At 38.0% G+C, this 16,859-nt stretch overlaps 1 protein-coding gene across 5 annotated transcripts in view; it reads right to left on the minus strand.

The window, feature by feature from the left end:
* Window positions 1–16,859, minus strand: part of acot7 (acyl-CoA thioesterase 7) — a 64,209-nt gene that overhangs the window by 10,239 nt on the left and 37,111 nt on the right. For all 5 annotated transcript variants that reach the window (XM_085442953.1, XM_085442954.1, XM_085442952.1 and 2 more), the window contains 2 exons: window positions 6,410–6,526; window positions 2,111–2,295 (listed from right to left, as the gene is read on the minus strand). In XM_085442953.1, coding sequence (XP_085299079.1) covers window positions 2,111–2,295; window positions 6,410–6,526 — 302 coding nt within the window. The remainder of the gene's footprint in view (window positions 1–2,110; window positions 2,296–6,409; window positions 6,527–16,859) is intronic.

A 16,859-nucleotide genomic window follows, 5' to 3' on the forward strand; every position in this document is an offset into this window, starting at 1 on the left:
CTTGTCCTCCTCCTCTTGCTCATATAAATAAACATGCACGCATTTGTGCTCAATGATCTGTTCCATGGATGTGCACATTCACAGGCAATGCTCATTCTAACACATGCAGACCTGCACACAAAGGGCTCGTGTTTGTGTACATGCACTTTCTTCATAACTCATTCACACACGCGTTTCTCTTTTGCCCTGCCCTTGTTTATTTGACAAGCTACATCAGATCCCTGGCAGCCTAGGCTCCATTTAGATTTCCATTTATAGTGTTGAGGATGAATTATTAAAATCACCAGGAGATTTTTTAGCCTCTCTTTTGATAAAATTGAGGTCTGAATAGAAACTACAATGAGTGTAATAACTGCTACAATTCCCTCCTATTAAAACAAAAGCAATGAGCAGCTTACGTGAGGCAGAAAACCAGGTAATGAATGCATGGAGGGAGAGGCAGACAATGGGCAAACCAAATGCAGGTTTTGTGAAATGGAAATCAGGGGACTGACAGACACTTTTGAAAAGGCCAACCAAAGGCGACATGCATTTGATGAACACTTCTATCTGCAGGGGCATCATCAGAGAAGTCTTGAATAAATGTGCTGTGGTTTATAAAGGTTTATAAAGGCTAACACTGCACCTTCAACTGTGACCTGATGGTCAAATGAGTCACTGCTGCACTTGTGGCATGACAACACACCTATAACAATCCTTTTTCACGCTTCACTCTCAACCACAGCAGCTTTCTTCCTGCAAATTTCTTATTACACGCTCATGGTACTTGAAACATGGAAGGACATAGTGTCATGCACTACTGTCTTGCAGGCGGGAGTTAAAATGCATTTTTGTAGAATACATGTGTTATTTTCAAAAATCAAAGATTTATTATTTCTATTTGTACTTATTATCATACTATTTGTTTTCTTCTTTGTTCTTCTGTTGCTAGTATTATTGCCTTTGGTTGTTTTTTTTTCAGTATTCTACAAATACTTCTAGTTTAATTATAAGTTCTGGTGTAAACTCTATGAAATTTGTACAAGTGCACTTGAGGGAATAATGACCCTAACCCAAATTTGAAACTGCCCACCCATCTCAAGAAAATGGAGTGCAGTACATCATTAATAACAACAACGACAACTCAAACAAAACATTAAGTAGAATTTGAATTGCTCAGTTACAAAATATGGAGTGAAAATCTTAATCACGACACTTAAAAATAATGTGAACCTTAACACAAACTACATTGCTTTGTTTAGAATATGGTTTTAAAAGCTCCTCGCTTGTGTAAAATTGCAAAAAGATAGCTTCTCATTAATATTAATGACTTAAACAGATGGCGCATGAGCTCGGTGTTTGCATAAAAACAAGGTTTGGATCGTTATGTGTTGGAGAGCCTGAACAAACAGCAGGCATCTCTCTCCTGTCTGCAGGTAAGCATGCAGTCTTTGCTTGCTGGCAGTAAGTGCTGAGTCAGGCATACTCATCCCAGAGATACTCATCTCAGAGATCTTGTGGGAATAAGATCATTCAGCCCTGCTCACTGCTGAAGGATAATACCCAAACACTATGAGGATTTGAATGCTTTCTAAAGAGTCTGACATGTTGAATTCCTAAACAATGGGCAGTATCTTTGAGCTTTCCAAAAACCATGTCTGTGAAGACAGTCTTTAATATATAATCTTAAAAGTATTAGTATACTTTTTCATATTTGTCATTTTTTTCAGCTATCTGGAAAATTTTACAGTGGTTTTGGATCAAAGATCAGTCTGACCCAACTCAACATTTTCTATATATGAAGGCTCCATTGATCCAGTCTTGTAATGGCCCTTTTACATGTCACGATAAAGAAAAATTACTAATGGAAATGTTATCAGCAGTTAGAAGAGACCGAGCTAAAAATAACTAGCCTTTAAAAGATGATATCGCAGCAAAAATGCAATAAAATCCATGCCTTGATTATTTTCCATTAGAATACTGTAAAAAAACAGACTTGACTGTCAGTGTTTGTGAATGTAATTACTCTGTACTAAGGGATATGGATATAAAATAAAGTATAACATCACAAATTATGTATCAAGGTTTTAAAAGACAGGCAGACTTTAGAAGGAGATTGGACGATACCAACCTTAAGGGCAGGGACAGGCAGGGGCTTATTGTCCTTGTCCAGGGAGATGAAGGTGAAGAAAGCTGAGACAGCACGATATTTCCCCTTCTCTGCCTCCACCACTGAGGACGCGTCTACCAACACCTCAATCTCCATTGATTTGTTACTGACAAATGTGAGTCGTCCTGTCACCGTCACCACACACCCTTGGGAAGAAGAGGAAAAGGATATTGAGCACTCTGATTTTCAGTGTTTTAAAATAAAACCTAAATATGTTGCCATTTAGAGACATTTTCATTTTTTTGATCTTTACCATAACATTTTCTACTATTTCTCAGACATAGCAGTTATTTTAAGGCTTCACTTAGTCTTATAAAGGTGAAAAAAAGAAGTTGCACAAGGCATCAGGTTTTCACAAAAACACAGCATTCCAACCGCTACATCAAAAATACTGAATAATGTAAGTAAACTCATACTAAATAGCTTTAATTACACTGAATATGATCTATATAATAAACTAGCAGAGGAAGATTTCAGCTCTGGTCTTGCAGTCTCTATCACATTGTTGCATCATGGACTTTTCGAGACAGGCCGGCGACCTCTGGCTAAAAGCTCACGCTGAAGTAATATTGAAGCTGCACTTTCTCAGATATCTAATCAACCAACTGTCTTTCACTCAAAAATGTGCTCTCTACCTTTTGTCACTGCAGCGAGGTGGGAAAAAAAGTCATCAAATAATATTACAGAGCATTGTTGATGTATTTCATTATTCTCTTTGATGTGCCTGTACTGTAATATTACTGCAGTTGCCATAGAGACAAGGAAAGAAGGTGTTACTCCTGCAGTCAGGAACAGATCGCAAGTATATGAGTGAGATCTTATAAAATAGTCAAAGTCCTAAATAATAAATGATGCACATAAAAAAAGGGGGGAAAAGGCTTTTATCAGTGTATGAGCTGCAAAGCACTCTGACACGATGACAACAATACAAGAATTCTATCAGAATTAGACTTGACTGTTGTTCAGTTACAGATCTCGTATTCATGCAGGATACTCTGCAAAATTCATGGGTATGAGTTCGGTTTTCTTGACAAATAAGCCTCTGTTGTCAAAAGATATGCTTATAGAGTCAATAATTAGGCTTTTTGCAGTAAACCCAGGTTTGTTACCCTAACCCATCCATCCATCCACCCTCTTATCCAATTCAGGATCACAGGGGCCTGGAGCATATCCCAGCTGTGACAGGTTGAGAGGCCATGTACACCCTAGATAGGCTGTCAGGCTATCACTTGGCTGACACCAAGAGACAGACAAGCATTCACGCTCACATTCGAACCTAGGGCCAATTTAGAATAGCTAGTTACCCTAACATGAATGTCTTTGAAGTGTGAGAGGAGGCCCAGAGCGTGTGGAAAGAAAACACACACAGGAACAACGAGACTACATTTATAAAGCAGTTTTTAAGGCTTTAACAAACAAACTTTTTGTGTTTGTTTTGATTATGGTTTTCTGTGATGCAGCCTAGAACTGAAGTACTGAGGGTAAAAAGAAAAAAAATGGAGATGGCAAAGAAATGCAAAACTGCACACAGGTTCAGAGTAGGCACACATGAGACAATAACACAGTCAAACTTTATGCCATGCAAAAAATGTCCAAAATCTTAAATTACAAACAACAAGAATTCTAATGATATACGGAGCTTAGCAAATTGATTATCACCACCAAATACAAGGTTTAAGCCACAGCTGCCTTAAATTAACAGTATTATTAATTACCAAAATCACTTTTAAGTTTCTGTAATGTTTAATCCAACAATATGCACAAGGTCTTTAATCAAGTTGAGAAAATTCAACTTTCTAGATTTTTTTTATTTTTATAATTGAAGTCTTTATTTGTTTTTAACATTTCACAACACAGATTTTTATATATGTTAAGATGACTATTACGCTATCATTATCACACATTCAGTAACCTTGGATGCTGAGATATTTAGGAAAAGGCAACAAGGTGATCATGAAAATCCATATGGGTAAAGAACTTTAAACAGATAATAACGTGCAGTAACGGCGGTGAGGTCTTTTCAGCATACCTGGCAACCGAGACCACAAATTTAAAGCATTTCATTTCTCTCTTGTCGACTGACCTTTAGAGGATTTTTTTAATGCTCCCATGTGTCAAGTCTCATTTAAATAAACTACCTCTTACTAAGATTTATTAGGCTCAGTGAAAAAACCTCTGCTCAGTGACATTACACAAAAATGAGGCTTGATGATGGGTGATTTTGAAGACCTTCAGATTAATGCAGAATGTAGCTCTTGACTTGTGCAGCATTGGAGGTCAGCCAACCAAAACAACTGGCAGAGTCCCATGTCTGAAGAGCTGATAAAGCTAATCTGCTTTGATGAAGGTACCCAGTCCATGTCCAGGCTCAGTGCTGTGTGCATGTAATGTAATACCACACAACAACAGATTTGTTATTTTAGCGGATGAAGATGGATGGATGGATGGATGGAGTCTAGGCTTTTCTATTAGTCTTTTCACTGACTAACAAATAGCACTGAAGACAAAAACACATTTGAGTGTCTTTCCACGGGTCTTTTTTTTTTTTCTTTAGCTAGACAGTACATGAAAATGTTGGGGTTTTAACAAATAATGCTTTCAATGAAATGAAATGTACACTTAATAAACAAGAACAACATTGTGACCACTCACGATGACACACTGGTGCTTTTATTTTTTCTTCTGTATCACATTTTCACTCTCACCATCAGCACTCCAGTCCCTGTCTCTGAAATGTCCTTTCATCCAACCTTTTGAAGTTTCAAGCCTTTCTTCTCATTATTTGTATCTCTGGTTGTTTTGCTATAATGGATCACAGAAAAGACCCCTGCCTGAACCCTCCTATGGTACATTATTGACTAGTATATTATCACCAGTGCATCCTCATCAGTGCCTCAATATTTGAATTATTAAGTCTGCTTTTTTTTCTATAATTCTGGTGTTCTTTGTGTCTTCTGTGATTTTTCAAAGGTGGACCTCTGAGGCAGTTCAAATCAGTTCTTATCTATGGTGCTTAAAGTGAAAAGTCCACCGTCCTCTCAGGTATCACAACTAGGTAAATTTTTGTAATTTTTCTACTGTATTACCACAATTAAAATTAAGCTATCCAGATGTCTGGCACTTAGTGACCAGGACCTTAACAAGACATTTGTGTGTTCATTTATATATTTATGTGGCAAAGGTTGAAATGCTAGCACCAAACAGTTGGGAGCAATTCAACTGTCAAAAGAAACAGTAGCAAGATGAAAATGCATAAAAATAAAATGACAAAATAAATCCAGAGGTAGAGACGACAAAGCTAGTGGCTGTTTTTTAGGATCCTTTTTGTTTTGATACTTATTTCCATTATTTCCCTAAACTTAACTTTTTTTTTTTTTGCCTGACCAGCTAGAGCAAAAATGAGAACTGTAGAAGTGACATAACCCCTAAGTCACAGTGGAGCCAGGGGAAATCATGTCAGCACTAACTGAACTGTGAGGACAGATGAAGGTAGCAAGTGGAGCAACTAGGGGCAGATGAAAGATGTGGTCATGGATCTCCACCACTCTGTGCTGTTCACCCCCCCCCCCCCCCCCCCCCCAAACTGAACTGAGGAGGTTGCAGTTATACTGTATTGTCAGACATGTATCATACGTATGTCTGTTATGTGTGCCTTTTTTAGGAGACTATGTTCCTGCCTTCTTAGAATTGCTTTTATTATGACTGTCCCTGAAGGACTTTGGATAAGCGAACTTATCCAGGAAGTCCTGGCAATAAATTCTGCACTCCAGTGTTCGACTGGACACATTTTCCAACTGAAATATCAAAGGCTACATGGATAAAGGTATTTAGAGGCTTAGAATTTGTTCATCTGAACCTTTCAGACTGTAAGGCGCTTACAGCAAATACAGTATAAATAGACAAAGTTTGGTAATGGAAAATAGTTAGGTCATTATTAACAGTGGTGTGTGTTTCCAGATGTAGTGGCAGCTCTACAAAACACAGTTGGCCTTGGATAGCAACCGTGTGACAGCTGTTAACGTTGGCTTAGTTGATTTAAAACAGCACCGCCAGAGGCTAAATTGAAAAACGCTTTAGAGTTTCCATTTTATCATCTCTGGTCAAAAGGCGAGAAAACGTTTTGCAGCATTCCTCTTGGTAAAGCAAATGGACAAGACAAAAAAAAAGCAATAATCACGCAGAAATATCTCCCTGCATCTCTGGATATTTGTAAGTATCAGAGATTTAAAAGTATGAGTGTATTCTCTGTGTTATCCTCACCTTTCTTGATCTTGCGATGGAAATTGATGGCATCCACTGAGGCAGTGACAATATTGGTATTGCAGTGACGAGCTGCCACAATGCCAGCGACCTCATCCATCAGCTTCATGGTCACACCTGTGTCAAACACACACACTTTTAATTTATTGCATGCAGTCCAGCCAAAAAAGAAGCTGCGTAGATAACCCTTTTGCACCACATTTTCTTACTCCACTGTGGCTCTCTTGAACAATAAGACACTAATGACACCACCCGTCCATCAGTTCTGTAGCGATGCTACATGTGAATATTAGCTAATGTGCTCCACTCTCTGCTCAAGCTACAAAATAGCTTTGTTGTTTGTGAGTAATAAAAATACATTTTCAGGGTCAAGAATGAAGCAAAACTGACCAACATGTGATTGTGAGCCTGTACAACCTGTAGCATCCAGCACTCTTTTCATCCCCAGTGAAACTTGACACTCACTTGTCTTTAAATCGACAAAAGCTTTTAAAAGAAAATGTAGTCATCAAGCTGCCGCCAAGTTCGAGACACGGTTTCACTGAGAAGAGATTATTGGATGTGGAAGCTAATGGGATTCCTAATGCAATTAGAAAACTATCCACCTAAAGTTAAATGCCAAATAATGAACAAGTCTGCTTGCCATTTTCTCAACATTACCTTTTCTTTCAGACGCATTAGTCTAATGTGTATGAGCTGACTGTCTACCAGAAGTGTTTCCAGCCAGCTCACGGTAAGCTGAAAGATGTCATCAGGGCTCAATTAAATAAAAGCCATTATTAATTTTTACGTTTCCCCCATGTTTGGTAATTCTTCAAATTACAGCTTGTTTATCCACTGTAAACAACATATAATGAAAAGACAAATTGAAAAAACACTTACAGACACTACACGGGTCATTTGTCTGCACCATTAAAACAGGATAAATGATATTACATTTTTATTTACATTTTAAATTAAAACAGGACAGAGTAACATTACCAAAACCAATTTTTTATGTTAAATCTAAGTAACAATATTTTCTCAAATTAGTACATACAAATAGTTTACAGGCAGTAATTGTGCCATTTTTCCTTCATTGCAATGTTTGACTGTATACTAGAGCAGGGCGATATGGCCAAAAATATTTATCACGATATATATTTGAAAATTTGCAATAACGATATAACTGACGATATAATTGATGCGAGACAAAATACAACTCCACAACATTACTAGCGCAAAAAGACAACCTTCCATTTATTTTCACTTAAACAAGAAGCTGGTTTTTATGTACATTAAAGCTTTATAAAAATGTAACAGTGCAAATGCAAATTCCTTGCTGAAAGTTTAACCAAAAGGCATTTCCAGTAGAAATGGGCTGACATATCCTGAGCATAACCACATATAATATCCACTGAAGTTAAAAAGAGGTGCTTTGCAACATTAAACTGCAGTGTGCAGTACCTATTTTTCGGACCATAAGGTGCACGGGATTATAAGGCACATTAAGCGAAACAAAGCAGTCAGATAAATCAAACTTTATTAAACTCATTCTTCTTGCTTCCTCCAATTCTGTACCATTGATTCATTAATGTTGAATTCTCTGGCAGCGGCTCTATTCCCATGTTGTTGCAGTATACTAACGACTAACCTCGTATTGTGGACGGATTATCTCAGTTGTTCTCCTGACTGAAGATTGGTCCTTTTACAGCATCCTGCCATGCGATTGCATTTGTCTCTAACCATGAGGAACCTTAACGTTAACTTTTATAAGTGGAAAAGTGTTAGTGTTCGTCCTCCAGCTTCACTGTTTATGTTATGCTAACATAGCTGTGTCGCTAGCGATCACGTAGCACATCATTATATACCAGCTAGCCCAACTTCAGTAACCCTACAAACGTCACTGCTGTTTAGTTTTCTGTCTTCATTTATGTTGGAAGTGATAGCAGAGCTGTACGTTTGATTTTTTTCAGAAATCTCTCAGTCAGAACATGCTATATCATGCTTAGGTAACTAGCGAAACTAGCGAGCTAACTTCCGCTAGCTTCCTGCTAGCTTCTAACTCCGTTAAATGTAATACATTTTGTTTTCATGGATGCCTGGAAGTTAAACTTCATAGTTACACCTGGTAAAGCAGCAATGCTGATCGTTTTATTAAAGATGAAAGAATTTAGACAGTTTTTAACTCTTAGTGATGCTGCAGTGTTCGTTTGACCTGAAGTATACAGAGTTTAGGACCTAGATTACTCCCAGATTTAAGGGCATCTTAGTCCGACAAATACGACAATAACGATGGCCGCTTGCATGTTCTGCAAAAAAATGTGCTTTGTCGTGTATCTGACGGACAAACACCAAACCAGTTCCACATCACGGAAGTTGCACCATTTTTACAAACCAATTCTGGTTCATCTGTTTCACTCAACAATCGGCCATGTGCGTATGAAAACAAAGGCACTGCGCATGCGCGTTTTACTCATATTCTATCGCGATATTTCATTTTCCTATCGTTGCCTAACATTATACCGGTATTACCGTGAACGGTATAATATGGCCCAGCCCTACTGTATACAATGACCACTGGTCCTGCACTGCTTTTTCTGAGGCACAGTGTGAGTCTAATAAAACGGGTATAGTAAAACTCACTACTGTATATATTCAGACAAACTGGCAAACTGTTTATACAGCCCTGCACATAATGAGTGTCCTAAGAAGCCTGAAGAGATTGAAGAGTGTAAAATTATTATTCCTGCACAAAACGTCTGAACCGGTGTTGGCCAGGCAAGAAGCACAAAGTTAGGAAAAATTGCCGTCTGGCTAAGATCTAATTTCCAGTAAAACTGCAACGCGTCGTTGTTACTGTTACAGATCAAATAAACATTAATTAGTGAGCTACAGTCACGCTTCAGGCAGAGCCAGTAAGCCCTGCGTGTTTGAAACGCATACAGAGATAAATGTTTGTGTCTGCTGTGAGCAGTCAATGTGTTTAGCCCAATCTTGGTAAAAACAGGGTGCTTGTAAGTATCTGGAACACAACCTGCACAAAGACAAAGAGCTGTTTCTCAAGAAAATGAAAACATGTGGTCGTAACACATGTGAAGAAGACTTGGATAGATTGTTTGCCGCAGTTTGTTATTACAGTCGTTATCAATGACTGGGTACTCAGTCTCAGCCCTGCAGCTATTCCAAAGTGCAACAGTGAAGTCTGTTCTCTGTGAGAGATGAAACAACAAAAGCTCAACAGCCTCCTTTTAAAGTCAACAGGAAGGTGTGCATTTGATTAAGATGTAGACAGATTTAGTGAAAAGTATCACATTTCAAACAATTCAACAACAAAAAAGTTTACAGACCACCTTTTCACTTGCAAATAAATCTTGGAAATAGTCTGATGTACAAGAAAACAGTTTGAAATCAAAGTTTAGAGATTACACGAACAACACGCAACTTGGCAACTTGTGTCAAATGCAAAGGAAGCAGTTGTTAGTTGAGCTCTCGCAGAAAGCAAGTGTGTGGCTTAAAATGAACAGAAAAAAATAAAGAGGATGGCGTCTGCTTATCTGTTCTGTTAAAGAGTGTGTGCACTCTGTGAAAGAGTATGTGCACTCTTTCACATGTGCTTTTGTGCACCTACGCTCATTTGAAGACAGACGTACCCTCCGCTAGACACTCCGGTTGCCTCAGTCGTTCCCTCTGAGCTGCTTTTTGTATAGCTTGTGTTACAGCAAATCAATAAGTGTGCTTTCTGATTGCTGATTTGGCTCCCGAGGGTTCATACCATCTGCACTGTGTAGCTCTGTTTGTGACAGCCAAATGTGTGGGAGTACAAACAGAATGTACCGCTTCTCCAAAATGCAGCATTCACTGTAAAAAGTGGGCCCACTGAGTTGATTAAGAACTAAACACGCTATTACTGAGACATGCTCTTACCCCCAAATCATGTTCAGAGAATAATGGTCATTTTATTTACCGTCCCAGTGTCTGCAAAATGACACTGTCCAGCTAAGTAGAACCATTACAGACTGTACTAGTTCATGACTTTCCAACAGGACGTTTTAAAATAGAAAATGGATTAGCGCTGACTCTGATGTGTGATTATTTGGTTCAACTCAAACCCAAAACAAAAAACGGCTGATTGATTAAGTATATTTGTCAAAAGTGCTCTCTGATTGAGGCTGATGATATGACTACATTTAAGGAAATGCTGTTGCCACACATAAATGGGACAATAGTATGTTAAGCTAAAAATTATGTCCTTAAATCTGTTGCAAAGTTGTTTTTAATTGGGGTTTTCTTTTTTTAAAGCAACTTTTTTTTTTATCTTGTTTTGTGTTTTGCTTTGTTTTTGTTTTTTTCATTTCTGCTATGTTGTGAAAATTGATGGGATCTCACCTAAGATTGAAAATTTCCCCTAGGTACAAGGCACAGCAGGCTACTACAATTCAAAGCCTGTAGCGGTCGTGTCTGAGCATGTAACACTTAATGGAGATGGATCCTGACCTGAACAAGATGATAAAATTGAAAGTAAATGCTGCATTACATCAAAGTGGTAAACTTCCCGACTTTAGTTTGTTAGGATCCCCCTCTAACTGAAAGTTCCTCTCAGCTCATTCCATTTTATCTACCAACAAATTTAATCATTACCTTATAAAAAAAAATTCAAAAAGGGAGACAATAAAAAATTTTCATAGTACTGTTTGCATGCAAAATAGGTCACATAATCACCCGGCTCTGCGGTTTTACTCCATCCTAACATTTATAACAACTTCTAGCTGTTGTGGATTTCAGCTGCATTTATTTTCTCCGTCTCACAGCTCTGATCGATGTTTTTAAACAGAGGAAGCAGCTGTTTTCAGGAAAAATCCCCCACCCAGGACTAGACTACATGCGAAGTTAGTAACCGGCTCATTAACAGAGTAAAGCATTTAACAGCAAAAGGCCAGATATTTCACTGTTACAGAATCTGATCTGAAATATCAGTTTCTGTAAGTAGATATTAAAGATTCTACACATAGTAAGTAAACAGCTGTCCTTCCCTTTGCTACATTATGTGTTTTATCATTTAGGATTTTAGGAAGACTTTTTATTTAAAGGTCATTTCAGTTTTTGAATGATGAGCTTCTTAGTTATAATAATATTGATATTTGGCTTAGCAAAATCTTGCTTCCCTGACATAAACTGATAACCATCCAGGCATCGGGCTGTTTTTCAGCTGTTAATGAACTGCAACATTTTATGTAAATCTTTTCCACTAAAGTTAAGGCATTTGGTAGTGAAAAGATAATTTATTGTATTATACATCAATCATACACTCAGATTTGTTACAAAGTTATTACAATTGAAGCTGAAATCTGGGAGTAGAATTTAAGGCAGCAATCTAACTGAGCCAGATAAGCAGTAAGTAGATAGTGCAGCTCCATTTTCTATATTAATGTCTTGTTTGTCGTCATTTCAAACAACAAAGTATCTGAGTCGGAAGCAGCCATGCGTCAACAGATAAACCCAGAGACTTCTGGCGGCTAAGAATAACTACAAGCACTTTTTCGCTAAAAGTTTAATGACCTTGCTGAGAGGCAATTATGAAGAATCGTCAACATTATCTACATTTTTAAAATTCGTTAAGTTTACGTTTGTTTTTTTCCACAACATATGCTTGTCAAATTACAGGAAAATGCTTTAGCACTTCCCAGACTAGTTCATTAGCATTACTCATCAGCAGCAGTAAAGTTATAGGCTGTATTTACTTCAGAGCGCTGCTATTAAATTAAGTTGTTGTTGGGGAAAAGCAGTGCGTGCCAGTGTGTATAAAGAACATGGGGGACGCTAGGACCCCAGTTGTTTTATTAAAAAGCTGACCAGAGCTACAAAAAAACCAAAAAATTTTGTAACGTGGACAGGACATGATGGATAGAATAGAATAGAAAGCATTAAATACAGAAAACATTAAATATATAATAAAAACATGTTTTATACACATAAAATCAATAAGATATAACTTCTTTCATATAGCCCTTTACTTTTTCATCTGCATCCTACTACATGCCACGTGTCGCCTATTTAAAGTGCTTACTTACTGTGTATAGTTCCTTATTAATCCAACATTTAAGCACATAAGTGGCTGTGTAACATGTGCATGAAATATGCAACTTTTAGTGTACATGAACTACATGAAAACGTACATAGGAGGAGCATCATGGACAATGCATTATTGACACTTAAAGGTTCACTTCTGTCTGGCAGACATTTTTTGTACTAATTGAAATAAATTTTAAAAGCTAATTTTAAAAAAGCTAAACTGCAATTTTGGTAAATGCAGTGTCTTATTTACTGTCCACAGAAGAGACAACAGTCAAAATCAGGTAACTGCTGACAACTCATTTTAGCTGCACATATTCCACATTTCTTGAACCCAAATAAATGCTTGCATATCATTTATTTCTTCCAAGATCAGCTTGGATTCCCGAACTACCAAGTGCAACAAAACCCTATGACTACAATGTTGTGCCACATCAAGTTAAAGACTGCACTGTCCTTGGGGACCAAAGATGCTTGTCTTGATTAATCACTACCGTCAGAGGAACTGCTAATGCAACTCCTGCACAAATCTCTCTGTACAGTCAATGTAAAAGGTTAAAGTGAGGCTCAATGTGAGACTGCAAAAGAGGACATGCAAGGCCAAGTCAGCCCTGGGCCTGGCGTTACACATTCACAGAATGACATGGCACACTATGACTCTCCCTTTGCCGTAGGGTGGGAACACAGAAGGCGGGAGGGGGAGGGGCAGCGTGTGTGTGAAGAGGAAAGACAGCTCACTCCAATGGGAAAAAAAGGGCAATTAGCAACAAAGTCCGTAGTGCAGCCCAGTTTGCCACGGGGCAGAATACCTCAGTGATTAGATTCCTTGTGACGATTTTCCCAAATCTTCACGGACAATGCTCTCCATAGGCAACAGGCACAATGAGAACAATGAAGGAAGTCTTCCAGGCAGCTCTTGTTGCCCATCAACTCTCTGTACTAACTTCAAGCACTTTTAATTAGAACCAGCTCCGCACATTACGCAAGGCACCCATGGATGAAAGGCAGAGACATGTGAGACCAAAGGATATCGACAGCAAAGCATGAGAGACCTCAGCCTCTCTTATGCGTTCTCTCATGGCCTCCTATACTCACCCCTTCGATAACTGCGTCTTTATTTTTTTCTGTCCTGCATTTTGTCTGTCCTCATCTACAGCTGACAATTTTGTCCACAATTCTGCCCCCACCCCCCAACACGTGCTTTAATCATGGACAGTATCAAATGGTTCAAACTGCCTCCTAATGAGCTGTTACTATAGAAACAGCTCTTGTTAACATTACTGCCATGCAGCAACCCACCCACATCTTCTTACAAAGTCCCATACGCTACATTTTTTGTATATTTTAACGTTCTGGGTGAGCTTTATTAAACAGCGTGTGCCTCCTAAAAAATGCTATATGTGCTAATTACAATCACGGTCATAGTTACCATTTACCTGATGCCACAGAAAATGACTCATAAAATTCCTGTAATGGAATTTCTCTGAAAAAAAAAAACCAAAACATGTTTTTCGATAAAGGGATTCGCCACCTATGAAGGTGTGTTTCATCTTCTCCTGTCAATTATTTTTCAACATGTAAACCTTGGCCTTCATTAGAGTGATTGACATGGCTGCTTTCTGTTAAGAAATACCTACTAATTAATGGTAAGTAACATACGAATAAAATACTAGGATTTCATTCACCAAAACAGCAACATAGTTTGGAGGACAACCATAAAAATGGATACATGTAAGATTTATTATAATTTCACCTGGTGAGTTATAAAAAACAAACTTATATGAGAGGGAAAACTATCTATAGAGACTAAAGAGCTTATGAAGGGGCTATAAAAAGTTCAGTTCATTCATTTGTAAATTTGGGCATTATAAAGTGGAGGTTTCTGGCCTGTCTCAAGCGGCCTTTCCAGGAACTACAGTTTTTGATATTTTCATCTTTCCTTAATTCATAGTTTTCACTACTGCGCTATTTTGTTTTATCTGTATTGTTCCTTTAAGATGCCTCTCTGAGTACCTTGGTTGTAATGTGGTTATCTTACTAACTGTTGCTTTTTTTATCAATTCAAAACTGTTTAGCTAGTCTTATTTGACCTCCAGAGAGCTGCGTTCAGTGTGTATATTTTGTCTTTTTCGGGGCACTCTCTTCTAATCCCTAGAGATGGTTGTGTGGGAAAATCCAAGTAGATCAGCAGTTTCGGAAATAGCCCAACAACTGCTGAAGTCATTTAAATCGCATTTCTTCCCTTTTTTTAATGCTCGGTTTTAACCTTATTGGTTCATCTTGATTATATGGGCATACCTGAATGCACTGAGTAGCTGCCATATTAGAGTTTTGCTTTGACAAGCAGTGGAGTAGGTGTACCTAACAAAGTGGTCGGTGAGTGTGCGTATCCATGTGAATTGGACATACAGACTGGATCAGCAGAAGACCATACGAACTGGACAGGAAACCAACTTTAACAAGAGACAATTGGCTCAAGTCACTTTCCTATTCCAAAAAAACAAACCAAAAAAAGCAAAAAACAAGATAAACACATAATACACTATATATTTGTTTGGCAATTTTTGAGCATGGACATGCTTTAAAATTGACTACACAAGTTAATGAATCGCCTCTTTTTATTTTCAGAGAAAGTCTGACCTGCTTAGACCCCACAATTAGTGCAACTTATAGTTGAGGTATATCAGCAGAATTCAGTTGAGGGGGCAGAGTGACTTTATTGGGTAGGCAGAGATAAATAAACTCACATAGGATCCAACACAGGCTTGTTATACCAGTCTATCAGCTTGTGATGCACTGAATCAATTTGCGATAGTTAAAGTTGGTGCATTTTCTCTCTTCTATTGATTTCAAGATATTGTTTAGCACAATTAAACCAACGCTTCTCTAACACTACTCCCTGCTAATGCCTGGTTTTAACATCATGTAGCTCCTGTGCTTTCCTTCTATGAATATGACCATAAGCAGTTTCAAATATTTTACTTGTAATTTTTTAAAAGGTTTTTGTAATGCATGTGTTTTTGACCAACCAAAGAATCCTTTCTTTCATATAAACCTGCACAGTATTGGAGATCGTCTAATTGTTGAGGTTTTCTCTGAATTATTGTAGGGTCGTTGCCTTGCAATATAAAGCACCTTGATATGACTGTTGTTGTGATATAAATAAAACTAAATTTGAAATTGAACTTAATTATAGATCAAACTTGATTTAAAATCAGGATTAAATATTTGCTTTCTTACTGTGATGCATTGGTTTAGCTCTGCAGGAGTGGTTTTCTGAGATATCATTGATGTTTTTTGGTTTTGTTTCTTTTTTTTCTTTTTTTTAGAGATTCGGAAAGCGAAAGTACCTGTGCACAGAACCACAATGTGCAGATGCACACATTAATTGGTGGCATGAGAGACATTCTGTCTATTAGCAGTCCACGATTTCTTCATAACATGGCATATGCGTGGACAAACATTACAAAACACAGCTTACAGTGTTGTCTTTTTATTTTTCTCTTGCTTTGTTTTTTTTGTTCTAGTTGTTTTAATCGGGTAGCAGTGGTGTCCACCTGTGGCAATCAGCTGCTGTTTCCATAGAAACAGGTAGCACGCTTCCTTAGAACACAATGGGTGGAGGGAGCGGGCAGAGAGAGAAGGGAGAGAGAGAGAAGGGGGGCAGGATATAATAAGGAGAAGTAAGCAGATGGTAAAGGATAAGCAACAAAACAAAGAAAAGTTTAAAAAAAAAAGGAAAAGGAAGACCTTTCACCATAGATTGTGAAAGCACCAGAACTGCATTTCAAAATCCACTGATGTGTTTTCTCATTTATTCCTGGCACTATGTAGTCATGCATATAGTTTTGGATTTGTGTGACTAATTTTTGAGACATCTGTCTCTAAACCACCTGCTGGGATGAAAGGAACCAACTGTGCTTCTCAAACAGTGCTCTATATCACCACATACCTCAAAGGGACTATATTCCTCAGTAGAAATCAGTTTTAAAAATAAACTTTTGAAAACATATTGGAAGTTTGTTGAATAATATCCAAACTACATTGCATCCGCATGCTAGAAACCAAAACAGGTCAAGAGGTAATTGATTTATTTAGGAAACCAGCGGGCCTTCCTCAGCTGTTAGACATGGCTGTTTTAGGGTCAGGATTACCAGTTGATCTAGGGGTGACATAAGTGGTTCCAGCCAATCACGTCTAACAACTCAGGAACACCCACTCCTTTTCTGTACAGACTCCTTACCCAAGTGGAGAAAAGACTGTAAGGTATTGAGAGCGTACACCCTGGCTCTGTGACCTCACTTGGTTATGTAAACAAATTAAGTGCAGTGAAGGCAGCAGAAGCGAACAACAGGGAACACTGCCTAACAAGCAACGGCATGTACAGAAAAAGTCGGCA

The sequence above is a fragment of the Copadichromis virginalis genome, linkage group LG20 (assembly GCF_057382275.1).
Source record: "Copadichromis virginalis isolate Kocher_CV1m ecotype Utaka linkage group LG20, C_Virginalis_male_GT1.1, whole genome shotgun sequence".
NCBI lineage: Eukaryota > Metazoa > Chordata > Actinopteri > Cichliformes > Cichlidae > Copadichromis > Copadichromis virginalis.